General features: G+C 31.0%; 12 protein-coding genes across 12 annotated transcripts; 5 read left to right on the top strand and 7 right to left on the bottom strand.

Annotated features, from left to right (window-relative positions):
- Window positions 1-93: 93 nt before the first annotated feature.
- On the top strand, window positions 94-3,324 carry HMG1 (hydroxymethylglutaryl-CoA reductase (NADPH) HMG1; the record flags this gene model as incomplete). Its single annotated transcript, XM_046078915.1, has 1 exon — window positions 94-3,324. One exon carries the CDS (start codon window positions 94-96, stop codon window positions 3,322-3,324), a length of 3,231 nt encoding a protein of 1,076 aa, XP_045933965.1.
- A 628-nt stretch (window positions 3,325-3,952) lies between these two features.
- On the top strand, window positions 3,953-7,078 carry WAR1 (War1p; the record flags this gene model as incomplete). The annotated part of the gene is made up of 1 exon (XM_046078916.1): window positions 3,953-7,078. One exon carries the CDS (start codon window positions 3,953-3,955, stop codon window positions 7,076-7,078), a length of 3,126 nt encoding a protein of 1,041 aa, XP_045933964.1.
- Window positions 7,079-7,134: 56 nt separating this feature from the next.
- On the bottom strand, window positions 7,135-7,611 carry BET5 (TRAPP subunit BET5; the record flags this gene model as incomplete). Its single annotated transcript, XM_046078917.1, has 1 exon — window positions 7,135-7,611. The coding sequence occupies one exon, from the start codon at window positions 7,609-7,611 to the stop codon at window positions 7,135-7,137; it is 477 nt and encodes a 158-aa protein (XP_045933963.1).
- Window positions 7,612-8,207: 596 nt separating this feature from the next.
- On the bottom strand, window positions 8,208-9,566 carry ENT3 (Ent3p; the record flags this gene model as incomplete). The annotated part of the gene is made up of 1 exon (XM_046078918.1): window positions 8,208-9,566. One exon carries the CDS (start codon window positions 9,564-9,566, stop codon window positions 8,208-8,210), a length of 1,359 nt encoding a protein of 452 aa, XP_045933962.1.
- A 670-nt stretch (window positions 9,567-10,236) lies between these two features.
- CPR3 (peptidylprolyl isomerase CPR3) lies at window positions 10,237-10,803 on the bottom strand (the record flags this gene model as incomplete). Its single annotated transcript, XM_046078919.1, has 1 exon — window positions 10,237-10,803. The coding sequence occupies one exon, from the start codon at window positions 10,801-10,803 to the stop codon at window positions 10,237-10,239; it is 567 nt and encodes a 188-aa protein (XP_045933961.1).
- Window positions 10,804-11,298: 495 nt separating this feature from the next.
- ERV41 (Erv41p) lies at window positions 11,299-12,369 on the top strand (the record flags this gene model as incomplete). The annotated part of the gene is made up of 1 exon (XM_046078920.1): window positions 11,299-12,369. The coding sequence occupies one exon, from the start codon at window positions 11,299-11,301 to the stop codon at window positions 12,367-12,369; it is 1,071 nt and encodes a 356-aa protein (XP_045933960.1).
- A 267-nt stretch (window positions 12,370-12,636) lies between these two features.
- GMC2 (Gmc2p) lies at window positions 12,637-13,239 on the top strand (the record flags this gene model as incomplete). Its single annotated transcript, XM_046078921.1, has 1 exon — window positions 12,637-13,239. One exon carries the CDS (start codon window positions 12,637-12,639, stop codon window positions 13,237-13,239), a length of 603 nt encoding a protein of 200 aa, XP_045933959.1.
- Window positions 13,240-13,262: 23 nt separating this feature from the next.
- ITT1 (RBR-type E3 ubiquitin transferase) lies at window positions 13,263-14,672 on the bottom strand (the record flags this gene model as incomplete). The annotated part of the gene is made up of 1 exon (XM_046078922.1): window positions 13,263-14,672. One exon carries the CDS (start codon window positions 14,670-14,672, stop codon window positions 13,263-13,265), a length of 1,410 nt encoding a protein of 469 aa, XP_045933958.1.
- Window positions 14,673-14,945: 273 nt separating this feature from the next.
- POB3 (FACT complex subunit POB3) lies at window positions 14,946-16,625 on the bottom strand (the record flags this gene model as incomplete). The annotated part of the gene is made up of 1 exon (XM_046078923.1): window positions 14,946-16,625. The coding sequence occupies one exon, from the start codon at window positions 16,623-16,625 to the stop codon at window positions 14,946-14,948; it is 1,680 nt and encodes a 559-aa protein (XP_045933957.1).
- Window positions 16,626-17,392: 767 nt separating this feature from the next.
- DAK1 (dihydroxyacetone kinase) lies at window positions 17,393-19,165 on the bottom strand (the record flags this gene model as incomplete). Its single annotated transcript, XM_046078924.1, has 1 exon — window positions 17,393-19,165. One exon carries the CDS (start codon window positions 19,163-19,165, stop codon window positions 17,393-17,395), a length of 1,773 nt encoding a protein of 590 aa, XP_045933956.1.
- Window positions 19,166-20,969: 1,804 nt separating this feature from the next.
- SCDLUD_004339 (uncharacterized protein) lies at window positions 20,970-23,108 on the top strand (the record flags this gene model as incomplete). The annotated part of the gene is made up of 1 exon (XM_046078925.1): window positions 20,970-23,108. The coding sequence occupies one exon, from the start codon at window positions 20,970-20,972 to the stop codon at window positions 23,106-23,108; it is 2,139 nt and encodes a 712-aa protein (XP_045933955.1).
- Window positions 23,109-23,328: 220 nt separating this feature from the next.
- On the bottom strand, window positions 23,329-24,435 carry VMA6 (H(+)-transporting V0 sector ATPase subunit d; the record flags this gene model as incomplete). The annotated part of the gene is made up of 1 exon (XM_046078926.1): window positions 23,329-24,435. The coding sequence occupies one exon, from the start codon at window positions 24,433-24,435 to the stop codon at window positions 23,329-23,331; it is 1,107 nt and encodes a 368-aa protein (XP_045933954.1).
- Window positions 24,436-25,952: the final 1,517 nt, after the last annotated feature.

The following is a 25,952-nucleotide window of genomic DNA, read 5'->3' as shown; positions in this document are numbered from 1 at the left end:
AAAAAATTTTTTTCACTTTTGACATTAATCGCAATAAATTCTTTTAAAGACAATAATCTGATATAGAAAGAGAACAAAAGCAAACTAATACCAATGCCATTGCTTTCTTCAAAATTTACTTCTTTAGCAAAGCCATTTGCAAAATGTGCCAGATTTGCAGCCAGTAATCCTTTTCATGTGATTCTCATTACATTGCTAGCTACTGCAATTGCATACCTACACGTTATAGAATACTATGTTAATGGATGGAAAGTAGATACAACTCGTAATTCATTGTTTCAACCAGGTTTGGTTGTTGATACATTGGATTCTACCAATTTTTTTTACAATTCAACAATTAATACTTGGACGGAAATTGAAGACATGGAAAGATATTCTTCATTTGATAAATATTATTTGTTCAATTTGTGTTTTAAAACTACTGACGCCAATAACAAATTACCAGTTATCAACAATCTTTTATTAGACGATGCTGCCAATGACAACGGAGACAACAATAATAGTGGTACCAGTAGTAGCAATAATAACAATACAGTTTATGTTTTACAAGAGAGTTTGGATTTACCTACTGTTATGAATGGTCCTAATACAATTTGGAAGTTGAGACCCCAAAAGTATAAACTGGAAAATTTGAAAAATGGTTTAAAGAATTTTTATTCTCAATGCTCTACTCATTTAACAAGCGCTGATCCAATTGATATTTTCATTATTGGGTCCGCATATGTAGGCATGTTTTATTCAATTGTTAGCCTATTTATCGATATGAGAAAAACGGGCTCTAAGTTTTGGATTAGTTTATTCACTTTGGTTAACACAGGTTGTTCATTATTCTTGGGGTTATATACTTGTCAAAACATTTTTGGCAAATATGTTCCATTTTTAAGTTTAGTTGAGGGTATTCCCTTCATCATAATTATTATGGGGTTCAAATACAAGATCAAATTGTCAGAATACGTAAGAACTCAATACGCCAAGTCTGGTTTCTATAGTAAGAAGCATTTGACACCAAGTGATATGGTTTACAACTCAATGTTGGAAGAAGGTGGTCGTCTGGTTCAAGACTACTCTATTTGTGCAGTTTCTTTCACTGCCTGTGCCTTTTTAACAACACATCTAGACGTTTTGAATAGTTTTAGTGTTTTGGCTGCTTTGATTATCTTCTTTGACTTCATTTTAACTTGCACCTTTTTTTCTTCAGTTTTATCGCTAAAAGTGGAAATTGATGTCATCCAAAGGTCTACTGAAATTGAACAAGCATTGGAGGAGGACGGTGTCCTACTAACTACTGCAGAGCATGTGTCTGAAGAAGAAATTACTAAATCAAAAAATAGCTTGATAACGTCTCCAACTAGCATTACCTTTTTCAAACTAATTGTTATAATTGCATTTTTTGGTCTTAATTTTTACAACTTTGCCTATAGATGGACATATAATACTTTCTCCACTATTTATCAATCGGAAAATGGTAAAAATACTTTGGGGCCTATTTCGTTAATAAAAGATAAATTTTCTAAGAGTGTCGTAGTTTCCGTTGTTCCAACTCAATATTACGAAACTTCTAAAGTTTACAACCAGGTTGAAGATTCTTTGTATCTGCTAATTAGATATATAGCCGTGGCTATTCGTGATAGATTTGTTAGCAAGTTTTTATTTTTTTGCTTTATCGTAAGTGTATCAATTAATATTTATCTATTAAATGCAGCAAAAATCCATACTAATTTGGCTGCCAAAAATTACAAGAAAAAGAAAATTGTAAAGTCTTCCACACTCCCCTCTGCTGAATCCTCTACCCCTTCTCCTTCTAGTGTTACTAATACTACTACTGCTACTGCCAATTCCAGCAATGCTGGTAGATCCTCCTATATTGTATCAACATCATCATCTTTGTCCATCAACTCCAACAATAGTAGTAATTATGAGTTGGACAGTTCAACTGAAGATGAAAACGAAAGTACACGTTCCTTGGAAGAGTTAGAATCATTGATGAAGGATGGTCACTTAACCTCTTTAAAAAATAAAGAGGTTGTGACTTTGGTTGTGAACAAGAAATTACCATTGTATGCGTTGGAAAAACAACTAGGTGACAATACTCGTGCTGTTGTTGTTCGTCGTAGAGCCTTGGCCATTTTAGCCAATGCTCCAATTTTAGAAACGGAAGGCTTACCTTATAAGAACTATGATTATGACCGTGTCTTCGGTGCTTGTTGTGAAAACGTTATTGGTTATATGCCAATCCCTGTTGGTGTTATTGGTCCACTAATCATTGATGGTGTTCCCTACCATATTCCAATGGCTACTACTGAAGGTTGTTTGGTTGCATCTGCTATGCGTGGTTGTAAAGCTATTAATGCAGGTGGTGGTGTTACCACTGTTTTGGTTAAAGATGGAATGACCAGAGGCCCATGCGTTAGTTTCCCCAGTTTGTTGAGAGCCGGTGCTTGTAAACTTTGGTTGGATTCAGAGGAAGGCCAGAACAAAATCAAAAAGGCTTTTAACTCTACTTCTCGTTTTGCTCGTTTACAACACGTTCAAACCTGTTTGGCCGGTGATTTGTTGTTTATTCGTTTCAGAACCACCACTGGGGATGCTATGGGTATGAACATGATTTCCAAAGGTGTGGAATTTTCATTAAAACAAATGGTGGAAGTTTTTGGGTGGGAAGATATGTCAATTGTATCAGTTTCAGGTAACTACTGTATCGATAAAAAACCAGCCGCTATTAATTGGATTGAAGGTCGTGGTAAGAGCGTTGTTGCGGAAGCCACAATTCCCGGGGATGTTGTGAGGAAAGTCTTGAAAAGTGATGTTAAGGCATTAGTTGAATTGAACATTAGTAAGAATTTGATTGGATCTGCTATGGCTGGTTCTGTTGGTGGATTCAACGCACATGCAGCTAATTTAGTCACTGCTTTATTTTTGGCCTTGGGTCAAGATCCAGCTCAGAATGTTGAATCATCTAATTGTATTACATTAATGAAGGAGGTCGATGGCGACTTGAAAATTTCCGTGTCTATGCCATCTATTGAAGTTGGTACTATTGGAGGAGGTACTATTTTGGGTCCACAAGGTTCAATGTTGGAATTATTAGGTGTAAAGGGACCACATCCAACTGAACCAGGTTCTAATGCTCGCCAATTGGCCAGAATTGTAGCATGCTCTGTATTATCCGGAGAATTGTCCTTGTGTTCTGCCTTGGCAGCTGGACATTTAGTTCAGAGCCACATGATCCATAATCGTTCCAAGGTAAATGCTGCACCAGCAGTGCCAGCCAAGGAGGATCTAAATCGTCTAAAAGAAGGTTCTGTCACTTGCATCAAATCATAAAAGCAAATTTACCCTCTCTTTCCTTTTTTTTTAGCATTGTATTTATTTATTTATTTATTTATTTTTTCCTCCCTAATTTTCTCTTTACTTTATTTTATTTGTAAAAGTGGTATATTTTGTTGCAAGTTTATGCTTATTATCTTTTTTTTTTTTTTTTTTTTTTTTCTGTTTTTGCAACATTAAGATAAAAGTATTCTATGAACAATGTGTTCCGTATTTTGGCAGAGATATTTTTAATTTTTTTTATTTTTATTCAAAGAGCCTATATTTTTATGTAAACTAGCACGGTTTTAATGATATTAAATATAGTACTGGTGTTATCACTGTCATTATTATTATTATTATTATTATTATTATTATTATTACACTTTAAATAAAACATTGTAGATTATTTTGACTATTTTCTTTTTTTTTTTTTTTTTTTTTTTTTTTTTAAATTTGAAAATGAAAAATTGTTTCAATTTTCCCAAAAAAATAATTTTAGCCTTTTTATTATTTTTTTTTGTTTTCCTGCCTCTAAAAATACAATACATATGCATCGCATAAATAAATAAAAGGATAAAGTAATAAAATATACATCGATATTAACTAGGCTAGTGTCAAGAGCATTCATTATAAAATTCAAAATATGGGATTCGATAATGAAGTATCTAAAAAATATAAAAAACCAAATAGAAGATCAATAGCGTGTGTGAATTGCCATAAATTAAAAGTACGATGCTTACCTTCTTTGGACAGTAACATATCCGTTAATGATGGATCAATAGCACCCTGTATTAGATGTTTGAAAGCAAACAAGGTTTGTGTTTATGATACCTCTCAGAAAAATAAGAAAAGGAAAAGAAGAACCAAGGCCGAGATAGAAGCTTCCAAAAAACAACCGAGGCTTAATGTTTTAACAACTGCTAATGAAAAGGGTATTGAGGATCAGAGATCCAATTCTTTAGTTAAATATAACTCAAATATAGCTAGTCTGCATATTGCTCAACTAGATACTAATAACGATAATAATATACACTCTTCTGATAATTTTGAGCCTACAACTAAAGACCGGGATGACTTAATGGGACCAACTAACTATGTACAATATACAAAATCTATCGATAGAAATCCAGACAAACATAACAAAATACCCAATTTTCCAATCAAGGACACCCCAATAAATCACCAGAAATCCGAAAAATTCACTGCTACATCTAAAAATGGAACGTCCAACTTTTTAACTCCAGACGGATTCAAGGATATGAGAAATTTTGGTGGCACTTTACCGACTTCAGGTAATGTAAATGCTTCTTTTGCTAACAATGCTACAAACAACAAACGTCAAAAAAAGATACTAAAGGATTCGCCCCTATATAAAGAATTAATGCTAGTTCTATCTCAACAAAGAGATGCCTTAAACAAAACTAGTAAAAACTTGAAGAAAATGCATGCCAAATGGGACGAAATAGCTACGGATAGATCGTTTGGTCCATGCTTGATTGATCCGCTTTCTTCCGGTTTACTCACTGAAAAGGAGGCCAAAAGAAGATTGGACATTTTTAGAATTGAAGTCATGGAAATTCCGCATTTAAAAATAGTTTTACTACCAGAGGCTGCGTCTGTTCAAGATCTGGTCAAAAATTCGCCAATTCTATTCACTGCCATAATGACATGTGCTTCCATTTTTATTAAGAAAGATGATTCTTTCTCTTCTTCATTAGATTTATTTATTAAATTGGAAATTTTAATCCTAAGATTATTATCACAAGAAGTTTTAATATTAGGTAACAAATCTGTAGAATTACTAAAGTCTTTGTTAATTATGTGTGTGTGGTATAACACGCCTGAGTTATTTCAAAAAAGAAGATATCATATCTTGAATTCTATATGTTGCTGCTTATTATCAGATATTGGGCTAAATGGAAGACAAATTTTTTTATTTGATAAGGAAGGGATTAAAAGGGGCAACAATACTGTTGTGGAAGCAGAAGGAACTGAACTAGAATATGAAGCTCTATGTCTATTAGTTTATGTTTCTTCCTTAAATATAAACTTATATTTACGAAAGGCTATCCATGTTAGATGGTCTCCGATTTTGGAAAAATATTGTTTGAATTTGAAAAAGTCTGCGTCCTTGTACCATCAAAATTTATTAGTTTTCACTAAAATGAACAAGATCTTGGAGAAAATACACATGGTTCTACATAAAAACAGTCAAGAGTTTTCAACTAGAACTCAAACTGGTATTGGAAATAACACATCATTGGATGGAAATAGCCAAGACAACAACAAAAATAGGTTTAATGTTTCAGCTGATTATTTGGATGCGCTAGAAAATTTCCAGTTGGATTTAAATAGTGTTTTTTTGGAAATACCCAAAGATAATCACAGATTATTAACTTTTTTCTATTCTGTTGAAGCATATCTACATGAACCATCGTTGACTACAGTCGTTAGCGAGCCAGAATTAGATATTAACTTTTCTGAATCTATCATTGATTCTGTAACTAAATGCACTTATTATTCCTTGTACTCCATGAAAGAAATGTTACAGATTGAGTATAGTAGTTTGGTGGCGCTTCCATTATTTTATAGTAGTAGGTTGATCTATACTGTTGGTATGTTGTTAAGAATTCGTTATATTTCAATAACAGTTTCAAGCTTTTACCAGTTACAGGAAGTAACAGCGCAAGTCGTGTCCATGTGTAATGAAATTTCCAGGAGATTTGATTTATTATTGAGTGAATATCCGTACAATAATATAATAGGTAAATTAAAGTTGGTCATTTCATTATTTTTGCAAACATATGCCACCCAAATTAAAAAGGCGTTTGATTCTGGTCATTGTAGTGTAGATATTGAGACGGTTCCGTTTTATGACCTTAATTCAGTGCCGGAATCTAGCATAAATCCTTTGGTAAATACAATAAACAAGAAAAGAGTAAATAATGATACAACTATTGATGGTGGTAATAAGCCTGAAAATAATGGCGGTACAGAAAAAGATGTACATGTATCTGATATTGGTAATCCTCTTCGATCTTTATTTCAACAGAAAAATCAAGATAACAATGATGTCGCTAAAAGTAGCGGGTTGCACGATAATTTTAATATTCCTCAAACAGGCGATAATAATCTGGTGGAAAATATATCGGGTAATGATGAAGACAACGTTTTAAGTGCTACAAATAGTGCAGATTCAAAAGATTGGACTACTGCTGCTAATTCTCTAAAATTAGACGTTGATATTAATAAGTACTTGGAAGATTTAAATAATTTGGGCGATGAATTTGCTTCATTGAACAGTGAGTTTTGGGGTAATTTGTTTTTAACAATGGAACATGGTGTTCCAAATACTAGTGATAATATAGGCTCCATATATCCATTTCCTACTGTTGGTTCAACTCCCTTTACAGCACCGATTCTTTCAAATGATAATTTCGATAATTGGGGGAATAATACAAGTTCCTTCAACAATACTGGTTTTAATTGTGCTTCATCAAACATGAATAGCAACAATAATAACAGTAACACTAATAGTAATATTGGAGGTGAAAATGAAAATGAAAATGAAAATAATAATAGTGATAATAATAATAACAATGATAATAGCGATAATAATAATAATAATAATGATAATAATGATAATAACAATAATAATAATAATGGCAAAGATATGGATAATGATAAAAAGGGTAACAAAAATGATGATAATAGTAGTAGCGATAGTGGTGGCCATGATATTAATAACAAACAAAATAATTATGAATAAAAACTATACTATGTATGTATGTATGTATGTATGTATGTATAATTAATATTCTAGCGTTATTTAGATACCATTGGTTGTAAAAACTGCTCTACACTTTCCACAAACAAAGGATTTGAAATTTTCCTTGTGCCTTGGCCTCTTGTCTCTTCTACATCATTTTCAGTAAAATCTATTGGAGACAAATAATTTCTAGCTACATAAGGTACATATAATTCTTGGTATATATAATGCAACAGATGAGATAAAGATTCAGATCCAATATCACTTATGAAAACAAAGTTTAAGCCGGAAGCTGTTGATAAAATATGAATCTTGAAAATAGATGTGGATATTGTTCTTACGTTGTTTGATGTATTTGAGTGGCTTAGCCTTGTTACTATAGATTTTAAAGAGTAAACCATACCAAATAATAATTTTCCGACCTCTTCATTCTGTTTGGAGTTAATAGTGCCTTTACTTGATTCTAAAGTCCACTCTCGATCAAAAATACAATTACAATGTCTGTCGAAAATCCAAAACGAATAGATGGCCATTATTTGTAAGTATTTCTTAATTAAATAAACAAACAGATGAACTTTAGAAATAGTTAACAATTAGTAATCCTTGGTACTCTTTTTATTGTCATTTTAAGTATTGGAAAAAAAAAAAAAAAAAAAAAAAAAAAAGTTTACTAGAGAGAATACAAAATGGAAAAATAGAAATTAAACTAAAAATTGCATTGAAGCTTTATAATAAATTTCTTCTTCTCAAAGTCCGATATTATAAAAGATCCGTATTGGTCCGCATAATAAACTAAATTTATATACTATTCATTTACCCGGATATTGCATGATGTTACATTTGTAACCATTTTTAACGAAAGCTGACAAAGAAACCAAGTTTGAACTTAATAGTCAGAGTTAACTATAACTTCATTATCTGACGACATTTTACACAGTAAGCTTTTTTCTTCAAGTTAAAAGAATTAAAGTGGCAATGTCACCTTTAAACTGTAACTAAATATGTATCACCAAAAGTTTCTCTCCTTCTTTCTTTCTTTAAAAAAATTTTTTTTTCTACATACTTTGCACAACATTGTTATATAATAATAAATAATCATTATCATACTTCATATATTTGTAGCATAATTTTAAAGATCTAATAAATCAATGTTGTTGGTGTTTGAAAGTTGTGGCTCCTTCACTTCAGTGTTAGTATGGCCAGTTGGAATATTATTCGGGCCAGTCAATTCACCAAAATCATCATCATCATACTCTTTTTCTTCTTCTTTATCTTCTTTTTTAGTAATTTCTTCTTTTTTAGCAGGTTGTGTTGGATTTAAAGTATCCTGATTAAGTGTTTTGGCAGTGTTAAATAAAGCACTGAAGGGATCGGAGGGTTTATTATTTAAAGCCACATTTGAAACAAGGTTCGAATTGTTCCTATTATTAGTGTTATTGTTATTTGGATTTAAAGTAGAGTACGAAAAATTATTGCTGTTATTGCGAGCGTTAACGTCACTTATAGCATTATTAATGGTAGTGGTATTGTATAAACTTTTCAAAGCATCTGCTGTACTAACAGGAGCAGGTTCCTTGGCAACAGGAATAGAACTCTGAAAGTCAGCAAACTCATCATCATCTTCATCTTCTCTAGTAGTTTTTCTCTCTTCATCATGGTGTTGTTCAGTAACAATGGAAGTATCCAACAAATCCGGTAAATCATTGTTATTAGAATATGTAAAATCTATGGATTTACGTTTTGTATTTTCATTAGTATTGTTTTGTTCCTCCTTTAAATCTTCTTTATATTCTTCATATGAGGTAGATTTATAATGATTATAATCTCTAGTGCCATTAGTATCATTCAAGTCATCAAAATCTGCACTTACACTGATACTGTTAGTGGAAGGACGAATGAATCCAGGTGCGGTGTAGGGACGATTATTAAATTGGGGGCCAATAGCAGCGGAATTACCATTAGTACCGATCATATTGCTTACACCTTTATATTTTTGGGCAGTTTCCCTGGCCTTTTTGCGTTCTTCTCTAATTTGGTTATCGTCTTTCAAGAATTCAACAATGGATAAAGCTCTGGTTCTAACATTAATCCCTTGGTCTTTACCTTGGTTATCAATGTAATGAAAATCTTTTAACATGCTGATAAGAGATAAGTTTGCGCGACAGTCATCAATAAATCTTTCGCTACCATGTTTGATCAAATACTCTAATAATTGCAGAGCCTTGTATATTTGCCTCCATTCATTGGCACTTTTTTCCGTAAATCTTCTAAAAATCATGCCAATAATCTCCTCTCTTTCTTTATAATTATAAGTTCCCCGTGAAATTTGTTCCATCAACGTAGAAGAAGCGCCCCATGGTTCGTTATTGGTAGCTTCTCTTACTTTGCTTTCTATCTCGGTATAATTGAATACTATATTTTGAGCCTTGCGAAAATACTTCTTGGCATCGTATAGATTTAAGTTGTTTAAAGAAGTTTCCAAACTCATATTCCTGATATTATGTGCTAGTATGATTTTTCTAATGTAATTATATTTACAATAAGACTTGCGTGTGTATAAGCTTATTACGGTGAATAAAATAATTATAATTTTTCTTTTTATTTTTTTTTTTTTTTTTTTTTTTTCCATAATCAAAACTTTACCAAAAAGCATAAGGTGATTTTGTCGGTAAATGTTGATTTTGCTCCCTTATTTCCTGCTCAAATATGAGTACTGAAACCAAGCTAGAGACGGACAGACGGACAGACGGGCGGGCGGACAGACGGACAGACGGACAGACGGACAGACGGACAAATAAGAAAAAAAAAAATAAAAAAGTTCTGTTGCATTCCGTTTTGTTTTCCGTTAGAATATTTTTGCATAACTACACGTTAAACCTTTCGGATATCTTGACCTTTCGGACCTTAAAGGGTAACTACATATCCCCTCCACACGTGTAAAATTATTTAAACTTTAAGCTAAAAAGATAATTTATATAAAAATCCTACCTACTAAAACCAACCTTGTAAGATGCACAGTGTCCTTTAAATCACAAGAAAATGGAACTGATAAAACAAAAAAAAAAAAAAAAAAAAAAAAAAAGCTATTTACAACATAGATATATATTATATAGCAACTATATGAATTTTATTCATCTGCTTATTTCCTTCTCCACCCCCTAATTTTTAACTTCGCCGCAATCTTCAATAGTAACAGTGGCTCTTGGTCTACCGTTCATAGTACCAAAGGATTCAATAGTCTTTAAAGTGCCCATACCATCAATTAATTCACCAAATACAACATGCTTACCATCTAACCATGGACATGGAACAGTAGTAATAAAAAACTGGGATCCATTGGTGTTTGGACCAGCATTGGCCATACTCAATAAACCTGGTTTGTTATGTTTTTTAATAAAGTTTTCATCAGCAAATTTGGCTCCATAAATTGACTTACCACCAAAGCCTTGGGTTAAATCGGTGTCCCCGCCTTGAACCATGAAATCTGGAATAATTCTGTGAAATGGAACATTTTTGTAACCAAAACCTTTTTCACCGGTACATAAAGCTCTAAAATTTTCAGTAGTTTTTGGAACAACATCATCATATAGTTCAAAAACTAATTTCTCCAATTTTTTACCATTAACAGATGGTACCATAAAAACTTTAGTACCCAAGGCACTAGAAGTGGAAGAAAAAAAACGAGTGGTTGAGTTTAATAAAGTAGCACGTTTAGCAACAAACATTTTGAGTAGTTTTTGAATAATTTTTTTACTTAACTAATGTTCAAATTATCCAAACTGCCAAAAAAAAAAAATACAACTCTTCTGTGTATTAATAATGAAAAAATACCCTTCAAGACAAAAGGGGTTAATATACAATTAAAAAAATGTACAGGACCAAAAAAAAAAAAAAAAAAAAAAAAAAATTTATTGTCCTCTTTTAATATTAGTCCGACAGTAATCGGATACATTTGTTTTTAATTTTAATTTTCTTTTTTTTTTTTTCATGCTCGTAAAAATTAAAAAAAAAAAAAATATTTTCTGTTCGTTGCTTTTTTTTGTTTACCAAATTGAATATTACCATGCTCGTCCTCCTCCTTCTTAATAGTTATTATTTTAAATTCTAACTAATTTCCTCTGTGTTATCTAAAACCGTAAAGTAGCCTTTAACTTGTTAAAAATAAATAATAAATAATAAAACAATCCTATATATATATATAAATCAATATCACCAGAAAGATGGAAAGCAACAATGGTAAGACATTCTCTGTGTTGAGAACCTTCGATGCGTTCCCAAAAACCCAAGCACAATATCAACAAAGCAACGATAATACTTCTAAAAAAATTACCATTAAAACAATTTTATTTTACCTATATTTATTGTTCATAGCGTGGTCTGAATTTGGGTCCTTTTTCGGTGGATATCTAGACGAACAATATATAGTGGATGATACACCAAGAGAAACAGCACAAATTAATATTGATTTTTTCATTCGTACTCCATGTGAACTATTAAATGTTGCTGTCAGAGATCAAACGCGTGATATATTTATTATTTCTGAAAAATTAAATTTCGAGAATATGCCATTCTTTATCCCCGGTGATATTAAAGCTATAGATAATCCCAAAAAGGTCAAAACACCCGAATTAGACGAGTTGTTGTCGCAAGCTATTCCAGCAGAATTTAGAGAAAAATTAGATACTTCTAAAATGATTGGCTCCGATAATTTTGATGGCTGTCATATTTTTGGTTCAGTTCCAATAACTAAGGTTGAAGGCCAGTTACAAATCACTTCCAAGATGTTCAGTCCTTTCGATATTGGTGGTATTCCAGCAGACGCTAAAATTGATTTTTCTCATGTGATTAACGAATTATCCTTTGGCGAATTTTTCCCCTATATCGACAACCAATTGGACAATACGGCAAGATTAACTAATAAGCCAGCCACCTCTTTTAAATATTCCCTTCATGTGGTGCCAACGATATATAAAAGTTTGGGTGCGACTTTAAATACCAACCAATATTCTTTATCAGAAAGTATTTCAGAAGTCAAAAATATAGGAGGGTTTGAAGCAGCTGGTATAATGATCAGCTACAAGTTTGAATCTTTAACCGTTGTCGTAGAGGATAAGCGTATTTCTTTTTTGCAATTTATTGTTAGATTGATCACCATTCTCTGTCTTATTGTTTACATTACAACTTGGTTATATAAATTAGCCGATAAAATATTAATTCTTATTGGTGGTAAGAAATGGAGTTTATATGATGACAGTCCAATGAAATCCAAACAAGGTTTATTAGATAGTTGATATTTATTATTTCAAAAAAGGAGGGCTAAAGATTTATTAATAGGGCTTTTTGTATAAATATATTTTTGAGATGCGCGGCTAATTAAATACATTTTGTGGATTTGCTTGTTTTATAATCACGCAAGCAGAGATGCCATTTTAATTCTTATTATTATTATTATTATTATTATTATTATTATAGATTCCTTGTCTATATATAATCATCATATACATAATTCCTTCTTGTTTTAATACAATATCCGTAAGAAACGAACAAAAATAAGCAGTATGGTGGAAACATTAGCAAATTCTGAGTTTTCTTTAAGTATTGAAGATAGTAGAACAAAGGAAGTTGATATTAAAAAAGAAACTACAGCAAATGCTAAGTCTGGCGGGAGCAATACTCAGGAAAATAAGTCAGAAAATAGTTCTAACCTTGAAGATCAAAATAAAAATGACATAGGTAACGATTTAGCCTCTGAGTTTGTTAATTCTGCTGAATATCAATTATTAAAACAAGAAATGTTAAAACAAAAGGTTCTCTGCAATTTAAAAGAATCCACTGGGATCTTACAAAATGCTTCAGCGATTGATGTTAATGGAAAACTTCCAAAGATAAACTGGGATGATATTTATAACATGTCTGCCAATGTTATGGAGATATATACTAAAGAAGTTGACGAATTATTAGGAGAAATGGATAAACTATTTAAACAGCAATTTATTTGGCAAGAAGCTGCATTTACCACAGATTCTCATAGGGGTGCAAAAAGGATGTCGCAGGTTGAAAAATGGATTTGTGACAAGGAAAATTATATCGAATATATTGAGTACGAATTTAAGGAATCTGCTGCCACCATTAAAAATGTAATTGAAAGTCTATCCAAATAAACTTACATATATATATATATATATTATTCAGTACCTGGCATGCCTTCAAAAAGCCTACTATAACATTCAGATTTAGGTTCTCTATAATGGGAATATGGATCGTCGGTATCTAATAGATCACCACACAAAAAACAGAATAATTTGGCACAAACAGCACATTTCATCTTGTTACAGCCATCGATCTTTTGAATTGGCGTACTGCACTTGGGACATCTCTTCATATCAGAATCTTGTTTTTCTATTTCCAAATCCAGTAATTTTTCAGCCTGATATCCACTACTTTCCATTTGCAACAATTTCTTACCAAATTTCAATTCCAATTCATATTTTCTCATAGGGGAAGTAAATGGGTCCAGATATTCTTCTAAAATTGCTTCTTTAATGGGAGCAATCTTTTTTAAACACGCATTGGTTGACCCATGCCATGAATGAAGACATTCAAAACAAAAATAAAAATCACAGTTGTTGCATCGTACCAATTGGTCATCTAATTGTTCTTCTTTCAAACACCATTCGTTACATCTGGGACAATGTATACAAGTATATGGATATTCTTTGGACAATCTATTAAAGGCTTGTTCTTTAAACAACTTTTTGTATCTTGAAACTAGTTCTTGATCCAAAATTTTATGGAAAAATTCAAATGGAATGATTGGAGTAAACAATTGTTTTATTAATCGTGAATAACTACCATATTTGGAAAAATCAGATATGTCGTCATCCAAATTATTATTAATGTTGTTGTTGGCAAAATCATATTTACACTCGGGGCATCTAATCATTGCTATTCGACCTTCTTTTATCAGGGTTGCATAATAATCTTTTAAACACCTTTGACAGAGAAAATGTTGTTGATTGCAAGGAAGTTCTATCATCTCTTCGCCCTTTTTATTTTCTAAACATATACTGCAATCAAAATTTTTATTTTCAAAATCGCTTTTCTCTACGGTTTGTGAAATTTCTACAAACAAGTTGAATTGTTTATCAGTAGAAACAACGTATTCATAACTGGGGAACAATATGTTTGTATTAAGCAAATGATCAAATATTAAAGTCAACAAAGGTCCATCATCATTGTCCATAAAACTTTGAAATTGTTTCGTTAGAGATTTAGATATTTTCAATTTCTGCTCTTCAACCATCCAGTTGCTTTTAATTTCAAACTCTAAACATTTTTCAAAAACAGGATACTCCAAAGGAAATAACTTGAACTCAAAGATATTATTAGGAAATTTATTTATCTTGATTTTTTGATTATTGCTTTTAGTATTTACAATCAAAACTTCTTTTTCTGTAGTAATACTGAAGTTAAAAATTCCGTTTATTGTTGTATTTTTAAGTACTGGTTCTTCATATTCATAAATTTTAAGCTCAGGGTACATATATTGCAAAAGCTCCAATTCACTTGATAATATATCAAACCCATCAACCATTTGTTTTTTTTTTTTTTTCTTTTTTTTTTGCCCTGAGCTATTCCTAAAAAAATGTAGGTGATAATAGTGATTAAATATTACGCATGTGTGATTGATTCTAGATTGAACTTCACTTAGACTTTCAAAAACAAAAAAAAAAAAAAAAAAAAGAAATTTTACAAAGTTAAAAAAGATAAAATTACCACCATTAAAAAAAAAAAAAAAAAAAAAAAAAAAAAAAATTATTAACTAGTAACGCGTTTGTTTAAAATACACATTCTACATAATTAAATTTTAAACCTTTTGTTTTTTATTTGGATAATCGTCTTCCTTGACATCGCCTTCAGATAAATCATCTTCATTGATACCATCCTCATTACCAGAAGCTTCAGAATCATTAGCACTAACCTCAGCCTCAGAATCATATTCTTCGGCAACGTCATCATCCTCTTCTTCAGAGACATGGAAGTCTTCATCAACGGATTCATCTTCTTCACCAGCGGATCCCATATCTAAATCGCTGTCGTTATCACTATTATTTAAAACAGTTTTTAATCTTTGTTGCGCTTCCTTTTCTTCGTTTTTCACCCTTAGGTTTCTATTTTTCAAAAATATTTCCAATTGTTGTTGTTCCTCTTTGGAAATATTTGCAAAAACAGTTGATCCTTTATTGGAACGTAAAACAACTTCTAAATCAAAAGTTCTGGAGGTAGCAGAACCTTGTCCTGCTCTTGAAATAATAATACTGCTGACATCTGCGTAAGGAATGTATAGGGTTGGTTTATTCAAAAATATAAATGCATTTTCTAGTGGATACAAGTAGCCCTCGTTAACTTTATAGGAGCAAGAAACGGCAACTTGATCAAACTTAGATTTGTAATCACCAGGAATAATTATCTTACAATTTGTCAAGCCCTTTAAAACATGACTTAGTACAATGTGAGTCTTGGCATCGTACTGTTTCATTAACTTATCCTTGTATAATTTTTCAAAATCTTCATCTTCGACATTCAATTGGACCTCTGTTTCCTCATTTTCTTCAAATTGCAAGACTAAAAAGGGATAAGTAGTTTGCCCCTGGCGTAGTGGAGGATCAATTGACAACACAATCATATGATGGATACCGTCCGCTTTAGGTAATGAAAATATTTTTTGAATTTGGTCGTGTTGTAATTTATACTCATAGGTCTTACCTCTAAGCCTAATAGATTTTTGGTAAATATCAATATCGTAACGGCCTCTAGGTGTTATGAAAAAGACATCTTGGAATGAAACTATTGCATCACCAGAAACATCACCAATATCAGCCTTCTCCTTTAAATCTTCGTAGAAAGATTCTGCCATAGTTTTTCTATCTTCTTCGGCTTCTTCATCTTCATTTTCTGCTTTTTCCTGATCAGCCATTTCCTCGTCATCGTCCTCTTTTAGTACTGTATTTGGAACATAAAATCTCATTTCAACTAATTCGTCACCAGCTGGTTGATAATCATCGCGTTGCAAAGATAACTCAACAGCAACTTCGTTTTTTGATGTCAAATTTGTGTTATTAATACGTGAGTAGGGAATTTCAAAAGATGGTTTACCGTTAACCAAAAAAACCATTTCATTTCTAGCCATATCGGCTTTACCCCAATTCCAACCACGTAAGGAGTGTTCCTTTTGTTCTATATTAATATTAAATCTATGCAAGAAATCGCTTTTAATCAAATTAAAATCATCTTGAGAAAACCCATCCAATTGTAGAACGCCTTGGTGCTTGGTATTAATTTTCAATTCGTATCCCTTGCAGCCTCTGCTCCATTGAACAGAACTCAATTCAGAAGCAGGAAGTAAGAAAGGTTGATTGCCTTTTGTGGTGCTATTACTGCCACCACTAGTGCTTGGTTTCCAACCTAAACCAGAGTCTGCAATACGGCAACGGCCACCCAGTTTAGATTGATTAAAAAATATTCTGTCAAAATCTGTACTACTCATTAGTTAGTGTGTGAGAGAAAGGAAGGGGGGGGGAGAGAGAGAAAATGTTTGCTATCGTGTTCGTGCTTTTTTTTTAAAGGAAGAAAGGAGAAAACACTTGTGTTAGTTTTAAAAAAATAAAAAAAATTGCTTTGCGTGTTTGTGAATACTTGGGAATTAATTTCTATAAATGATGGTTAGATGTGTGTGTTTGAAAGAAGGGACTAAAAAAAAAAAAAAAAAGAACGAGTAGCTGCGGTAAAGGATTCCGTATAATATCTGACCGGGTTAACTAGCTCAAGTCTGGCCATTCCACTCACAAAATAAAACGTGACTTATTTTGCAACGGGCGATGAAAGAGCGTTGTTAAACTAATCTGATTGCAATCATCAGTTAAAAATGTTGTACCAGAGATGAAAATAATGAGTATAAAGTCGCAGTATTAGTAAACATACAAATTATATTGTATGTCCAGCAGAGGGATAGGAGAAGGTAAGAGGGTTAAAAATAAGGATCATTTAAGATATTACAAGACTACAAATAAGAAAAATATGAGGCACAGCATTTAAACATTAATTGACTGAAGTGTTTGTTTATACAGTCATTCTAAAATATTAAATATTAAATATAAAATAAATATTCAAAAGATTCACTTATAAAAAAAAACTTTCAAGTTTGAAAATTCATGACAAAATAAAAGTAAAAGTGAAAATAAAAGATAAAAATAAAAGATAAAAATAAAAATAAAAATAAAAATAAAAATAAAAATTAGTTAACAACTTAATTCATTATTTAGCAGCCTTTTCCATACCAGCAACAAATTCATAGAAACCAACGGCACCAGGATCTGGAATGTTAGTAGTAGAACCAACGTAAGAAGCTCTACCAAATTTAGCATCGATCTTAGCAGTTTGTTCGGCACCCTTCTTGGCAGCTAAAACAGCCTCGCTGAAATTCTTGGTCTTTTCAAAAGTCTTGATAAATGGTTCCAAAGCATCAACCATAGTATAGTCACCTGGTCTTGCATTTGTGGATCTGTACAAAGTTTCCAACCCATATTCCAAACTCTTGGCTAAAGTTTCTGGAGTAACTTGTTCATTTTCACCGCAGTATGTAATAACACCTTTGGAAATACCAGTGATTAATAAAGAATATAAACCACCGGAAGTACCACCCATGTATTTTTCAACAAGATCTGAAATGTAGGCCAAAGTGATAGACAAGGATTTGTGTGGAATAGAAGTCAAGTTTTCATTAATTCCCTTAGCACCTGCAGCTAAAGTGTAACCACAATCACCATCACCAACATGAGTATCTAATTCAGTAATATGAGGTTCAGCCTTGATAATACTTTCAGCACCACCTTGAATCATTTTAGAAAATAATGCAAAATCAAATTTTCCTGCAGGTTGGGCAGTAATTTCTTCCTTCAAAATTGATGGGTTGTATGTAGGTGGAGCAATCTTAGATAGATCGTGTTGTTGTGGCCAGGAGGTAGCATCAGTTGGATGGTTTAATAAGTCAAACAAATTGATATCCAAAGATTGGAAACTTTCACTTAAAGATTTGCTAGTTTTAGAGGCATTTATCAAAGTAATACTGAAACCATTACCATTAAAAGCTGTCATTAAAGTACCAGAAATGGTATGTTTTGGCTTGATATTATAATTTTTCAACAATAAATCAGTAGTAATTTTGACAATGGAAGTGATAACAAAATTAGAGACACCACCCAAATTATTAACTAACAAAATAACATCATCATTCTTCTCAAAATCAACAAAATATCTGTTTTTGTCTTTAGGGTCTAAAAGTTTTGGTAACATATATTCGCCAACAAGCTTTTCTGCACTAGGGATTGGTTCTAAAACTTGGACACCCGGTTCATTGTGAATACCCATACCCAATTCCATTTGGTTTTCAGTCAATTCGCTCTCGTATTTTCTTCCAGGGACTTGGCAATGGTCCAAAGAGGCACCAATAGTAACCAAGTTGTCATTCAAAATATTAGCCACCTTTTGACATCCAGCAACACCATATTTATCACTGTACAATTCGGCAAATGCACCAACACATTTGTGTACCAAAACGGTACCGGCCAAAGCTCTTCTAGGAACAAATTTACCCTTTTCTCTACCAACAGCGACATCGTCACCAACACAGGCGATTTCACAGTTGATACCAATTGCCTTGGCTCTTTCGGCGGCCAATGAAAAATGTAAAATATCACCAGTGTAACTTTTAATAATTAACAAAACACCATTTGTGCTAGGATCGTTATTGACCAATTTAATAGCGTTCAAGATTTGTCTGGTTGAAGGGGAAGCAAAAATATCACCAGAGACGGCAGCCGTTAACATACCTTTACCAACAAAACCGGCATGTGTAGGTTCATGGCCTGCACCACCACCAGAAATCAAGCCTACTGTTTTTTTGCCATTTGTTGTGTTTTGTTTTCTGTAAATAATCTTTTCACTTTCAACCAAAGTTAAAGATGGGTTGCATTGTACAAACCCTTGTAAACTTGTTAACACAGAATCAGATACTTCAAAAGATTTCATTTTTGTTTTTGTTTTTGTTTGTTTGTTTGTTTGTTTGTTTGTTTGTTTGTTTTTGTTTGTTGTTTTCAACTTATAATGTTAAAAGAAATAGAGAGAAATATGAATAAAAGCATTTATAAAAAAAAAAAAAATTAACAGATTAACTCAGTTTGGGTCACTTATTAAATATAAATTTTTTTTTAAGATCAACTAATGAAGTTCGGATCTAAAACAGCCAAATTTTTAATTTTTTTTGTTGTTTGTCCCCTTATGAATTTTTTTTTAGCGCATATTTTTTTTTATGTAGCGAGAAATAGGGACAAACAAAAGAGAACTTGGGAACAGGGGGATAAGTTATAGGAAAAGGAAAAAGGAGATGGGGTGATGTAGAAGTTCAACAACCCAGAAAATAACAAAAATAATACTAAATCAAACCAACTTTGTATTTTGTTTCCATGTTTTTTTTTTTTTTTTTTTCGTTCTAGTTTTTCAGGTATTTAGAAAGCAAAAGCGTTTTATTTTGAGATACATGCACAAATCAACATTTTAAATCTATTTCTCATAACAAAGTAAAGTAATATTCCCCACACGAAAATTATTACCCTTTTACAAAATAATACTTGTAAATAATTTCCACCCCCACCTGATAACCCTTTTTATTTATTTGTATTTGTTTATTTTTATTTTTATTTTTAATTCTTAATTTTTATTTTTTTTTATGTTTACTATTCCCCCACTAAAAACATTTGTCGTAACTTTCTGCATATATCTCTAACTCATCTACCAACCCCCCTCCCTCCCCCCACCCCCACCTTTAACCTAAATATTCTTTTAAGATTATTTATCCACCCCACTTAAAATAGAAGTATTCTCGTAGTACTCTGTATATGAATACTAACCCCACCTTATCCAAGATAATATTGGGGACATATGTCCACTGCAAAAAAAAAAATATGTATGTGTATAATTAAAATAAAAATAAACCGCTTGCAATCACGATATGCATAGCAATATATTGGAAAATAAATAATTATAGTTTTTTGTTGTAGTTAAAATATTCAATATTCAATTCAATTCAATTCAATTCAATTCAATTCAATTCAATTCAAAAAAAAAAAAAAAAAAAAAAATATTACAACATAATAACTAGAAGTTGACAAATGAATAATAATAATAATAATTTTACCTTTTCTTTTTTTTTTTATTATTTGTCGCTAACTTTTAACATAAAACGTGTATATTATACAAATAATTAAATATTACGTATATTAAAAACTGGTCTAATTTTTACCCCTTTAATTTGCTTTTAAGATTAAAAATAATAATTAGTAATAATAAAATAGTGACCAAGTTTATCACCATCAGGCAATTATTAAAAATGAATATGTTGCTAATCATTTCAGTTAGTATAGAAAATGTATTTTGGTAAAGGGGGAAAAAAAAAAAAAAAAAAGAAAAAATCGGAAAGCCGTCCTTCTGCGTTATCCGTATATTTTATTTTACATTTTGCTAAGTATTTCTCAACTGACCTGATGCGGGGTTTTCTATTGCAATCAATACCAAAACTATTTCCTTTTTTGTAAAAAATTAATATAAATTACATACACTAATAAAAATATGTAGTCCGAGATAACTTGGAAATGGATAAATAGCACAACAATTAAGTAATATCCATGTCCGAAAACTGCAAATAAATAAAATAAAACGCAATAATGAATCATTTTTATTCCATAGTCTAAGAATTACTATTATCTAATATAAATAAAAAAAATATACTACATATATATATATATATATGTAGTATATATATATATCCACTTTTATAATGAGCCAACAGGAAAATAAAGGGAAAAAAAGAACTAGACCATGTGCATCATGTAGAAAATCCAAAGTTAAATGTGTATATAATGAATTTTTACCGTGTGAAAGATGTATAAAAAATGGGTGGATATGCTTATTTGCTGAGGCTACTAATGAACAAAATGATACTATTAGTAGTATTGGTACTAGCAGCAAAAATGGAATAATGGTAAAACCAACTAATGTTAGTCCGCCTAGCACTATCAACAATCACAAAACAAGTAGTCCACCTCAGCTATTTATTAAACCTAAACATTATATGGTCTCTAAACCGTCACATGCCACTGTAGTAGATGATAAAAAGAGAGATACTTTATGGAAATCCCATCTTGAACACAAAGTCAATAACTTAGAAAATACACTACACAATGTTTTGCAGATATTAGAAAAAAATAAAATACAGCAAGACGAACAACTGAATTTATTAAATCAATTTTTAACAGGTAATGCTAATAAAACTATTATTGACTGTCCTGCTCCCACCGTTAATGCTGATTTTAGATTCAATGGTGTAATCGATAAATCTTGTGCGCAGGAATTATTAAACATTTTTGAAAAAAAATTTGCATTCCAGTTGTTTGGATACGAAATGAAGAATTTGTCTGTGGAATTATTATGGAATGAGTGCCCAATATTATTAAATGCTATATCAGCTGTTGCATGTACACATAATCCTTTATATGAAAGTAAATTTGACAAATTATTGGAGTCCTTGCAATATTTTGCTTCGCAATTACTTAATAGTAATAATGCTAATAATATTGCAGAAATAAACAGTAATTTAGAATATACCGTATTAGCATTGATTATATCTGTATTCTGGCTAGATAATTGTCAAATGTTTATTGCAATAGCAATCCAATTAATCAGAAATCACAAGGTAGATCAAAATATTGTTGCTAACACTAATAAAGAAAATAACGCTCAATTATGGAGGTTATGGTATCTTTTATATATATTAGATGGTACACAGGATTTAACTTCTGGCAAGTCGCCATCAATAATGGCTAAAGATGAACCGCTTTTATTAACTGCAAGAAATGATTTTATTAGGAAACTCAAAACCATTATATCACCAAACCAACGTAACAAGAATATTAATAATAATTTGTCCAATTCAAAGACCAACCTGGAAATTTTATTTGAAACAAACATATCTGGAGAAGAAAATATAGCCACTGAAAAACAATTACTCTTAATGAATAACACTGATGTGCATAAAATACATATTGCTGATTCACTTTTACAAGATATAAGGTTATTAACTCAATTAGAATATCATATGTCAATAGAATCTATATTTAAATCACATAGAGACAATGCTTCTAGGAAATCGATACTGCTAATGGATCCCACCAACTTTGGAATAATGTGGAAAACAAACATGAGTTTAGACAGATGGATGTTATCTTGGACAATCGCATTACAATATATTGACGTAGAGACAAATCCTTGGGCGTTAAAATCAACCCTACTTTATTATAATTTTGCAAGGCTTTATATAAATGCGAAACCGTTGTTGGACTATAATGGCAATTTACAACAATTGTTTTCTACTGATCAATTAAATAAAATATGGGATTTTTCTGAAAGACAGAGCACTAATGAAGATAAAAACAGGGAAGTTTCTGCATCGAGAAAAATAGCAAATTCTTCAGCAATTTCATTATTGAAATTAACGGTTAAAGACAAAGATATTCAATCTACCTTCCAATTTTTACCAATCCATATATATGTAATGCTATATTTTGCCAGTTTAGTGGTATTATTACCCTTTGATGACGATAATAGTAATACTAATACTAGCAACGGTAATAAGAATATCGAAAAAATAATTTGTAATATGAAATTAGTGGAAGCTCTATACAGACTTTTTTGTACAAAATTGCACTGCGACAAACTCCTTAAAAAAAAATTATGTACAAGTGTTAAAGAATTGATTGATGATGTAAAAAAAAAATTAAAAGAGAAATATGAGGAACGGCTCATTGAATTGAATGAAGATGATTTAGAAGAGACCCATGACAACGATGGGAGTAGTAAGACTAACAATAAAATAATATCTGCCTGGCCCGGTATAAACCACGGTCATCCAAGTATATAAAGAAGAAATATGTGAATGTGTAAATAATTTTCGTTTTTTTTCTTTTTCTTTTTTAAAAAAGAAAATACAAAATCTACAAAATTCTAAAAGGTGAAGCAATATTATTAGTCTCAATTCAGAGATCAAAAAGGCAGTTTTAGCATGTATGTCTCTGTACACTAAAAATTATATATAGAGGGGGAAGGAAAGAAAGAAAGAAAAAAAAAAAAAAAAAAAACATTTAATAAACACTTATATAGTTGTTGATCTTTTCTCTTTGGTTTTGAGCAATACACTCTGAAATCCAAGTAATATTTCTAACTTCTTGTTCCTTAGACTTCATCCAAGCCCAAATAGTAGATAAAGTAAACTGTTGAGTGAAACAATCTTTGCACAAATCCAATTCCAATTGATAAAAATGATCCTCCAAGTTGCTACTTGATGATGCATTGTTACCAATATCAGAATCTGCGGCACTAGATGACCCATTTGTTTCAAATATACCACGATATTCATAAACTGTTGATTCAATTATATTCTTAATACTCTCAAAATCCAAATCATTAGCAACTAAGAGTTGTTGTTGACCAATAGGATACAATTTACCCATTTCAGGAATCAATTGTTTTTTTAAATCCAAGTCTAAAACTTCAGGATGTTCAAGAGAATTCAAAACAATGTTGATGGTTCTACGATCAGCTTCAAAGTTCAAAATTTCTTGCATGTTTTCCTTGGTTGGGTTTTCCAACTCGGTGGAAACAAAGTGATAAAAATCTTGTAAGTATTGTTTGTACAATTTATTTTTGATAATTTCTATGTTCATATCGTCTAATTCCTGGTAGGAATCACCAAAACAATCACGGAAGTATGGAGATAAGGGAGTATCAACTAGCACCATTTGGTATAAAGATTCTAAATCAGTAGCAACACTTAAGGTTGGTAAAGTATCAAACCAACCCAATGGGTGGCACCTGTTTAACATTTCCGCTTTGTCACGGTTATGTATGGTACCAGTGATCATTAAGGCAACATTATCAATCATATAAGCATAAGTCATATAATCCATAAACTTTTTGGTTATCCCACTGGAATTATCACGGATATAGTTGAACTCGTTATATAATCTAGCGCTGGTATTTTCTTGTATACTGCTTGTAGTTAATTGTTCAGAAGAGACATTAGATAGAAAATTGCCATAATCAGTGGAAGATAATTGTAACTTTAAGTCATCTAAAGTATCACATTGGGTCAAATTTAAATATTGGTGGGAAGTTAATAAACCATTTCTATAACCTCTAATAACACCTTCTAAGTACCCATTGTCAATATTAAAATATAAGCCTTCCATTATGGTTGTAAATGTCAATATTTGCTGTTATTATTGAGTTTCTCTTTGGCAGTTACTATTTTAATAACACTATATTTAGTTGTGATATATAAAAATATTTTAAAGTTATTGTGACCCAAGTTCTGTGTAACTGGAAAAAAAGTTTTTTTTTTTTTTTTTTTTTTGGCTGCAAAAAAAAATATTTAAAAAAAAAAAAAAAAAAAAAAAAAAAATTACTCCTGCATTGCAACCATGAGTAAATATCAAGCAAAAATCTATAGTCCGAGGAGTTATACCCAACTTGTTCGGATAATACTGTTAAACTTTTTTTCCTTTTGTCCTTTTTCCTTTTGTCCTTTTTCCTTTTGTCCTTTTTCCTTTTTCCTTTTTCCTTTTGTCCTTTTTCCTTTTGTCCTTTTTCCTTTTTTCGTTTTTTAATTGTGGTGATAGCAAATCTCTAAGTCCCTAATTAGCGCGGAAATAGTATAAACCAGATTCAAGAATTAACGTATGCCGAAAAAACGGACATTGTATAACGGAGCAATTTCGGTTGTTTATGGATTACAGTAGACTAAAAGTTAAAACTAGCGAACAATTTTGTTTATTTGTAAATAAATTGTTTTATTTTGTTAAGTAATTCATCTTGTTCTTGAAATTTTTAATATTTTTCATCATAAAACAAACAATTGGAAAAAAAAAAAAAATTAAATTTACTACGCTAATTTCTTTTAAAAATATAGTATGCAAGTATTTACTTACTCGAAAGTTGCGGCAAAAAAAAAAAAAAAAAAAAAAAAAATAAACAAAAAAGTGATAAATCCGATAGTGCTACATATTTTTTATCATTTGTTTTTATTAAAAAAATTATTTTTAATGCCGTAAGATTGGCTCTTTTTTTTTTAATTGACTTTAGTTTATCTATCAACTGGCATAAAAAGTCTCTCTTTCTCTTTCCATTTTTTTTTTTTTTTTTTTTTGATTAGATGAAATAATACAAAATGAATTTCTAAAAAAAAAAAAAAAAAAATAAAAAAATAAAAAAAAAGTTGAAGATTACGTAGAAATAAGCGTAGATTATTGACACATTTTTTTTTTTCCATGAAATATAATTGAATGTGATTAGAATGTACACAAAACTTGCGCAATACCGGCTCAATAACAATAAAAAATAAAAAATAAAAATACACAAATGCTTTTGGTCTTGTTTATCTAAAAGGCCGTATGAATAACTAGTACGCAGTGATACTCAAACAAAAAAAAAAAAAAAAAAATGTGTCAAAAATCCTGTTATGTCAGGCCACAAAAAAATGTTACATAAGAAATATTATTATTATTATTACTACTACTACTGAAATTTGAACTATTTGTATTTAACTTGTATTAAAAAAAAAAAAACCGATAATGATTGATAAAACAAAATAAAATATAAGTTCGCAAACCTCCACAGTAATTTTCAATGTTTATCATTAGCAAAATTTCAGGCATCACATGATATTACTATTATTATCAAGTATTTATTGAAAGAAAAAAAAAAACAT

The sequence above is a fragment of the Saccharomycodes ludwigii genome, chromosome V, assembly GCF_020623625.1.
Source record: "Saccharomycodes ludwigii strain NBRC 1722 chromosome V, whole genome shotgun sequence".
Taxonomy (NCBI): Eukaryota; Fungi; Ascomycota; class Saccharomycetes; order Saccharomycodales; family Saccharomycodaceae; genus Saccharomycodes; species Saccharomycodes ludwigii.
This window is presented reverse-complemented; position numbering and strand designations above follow the sequence as displayed.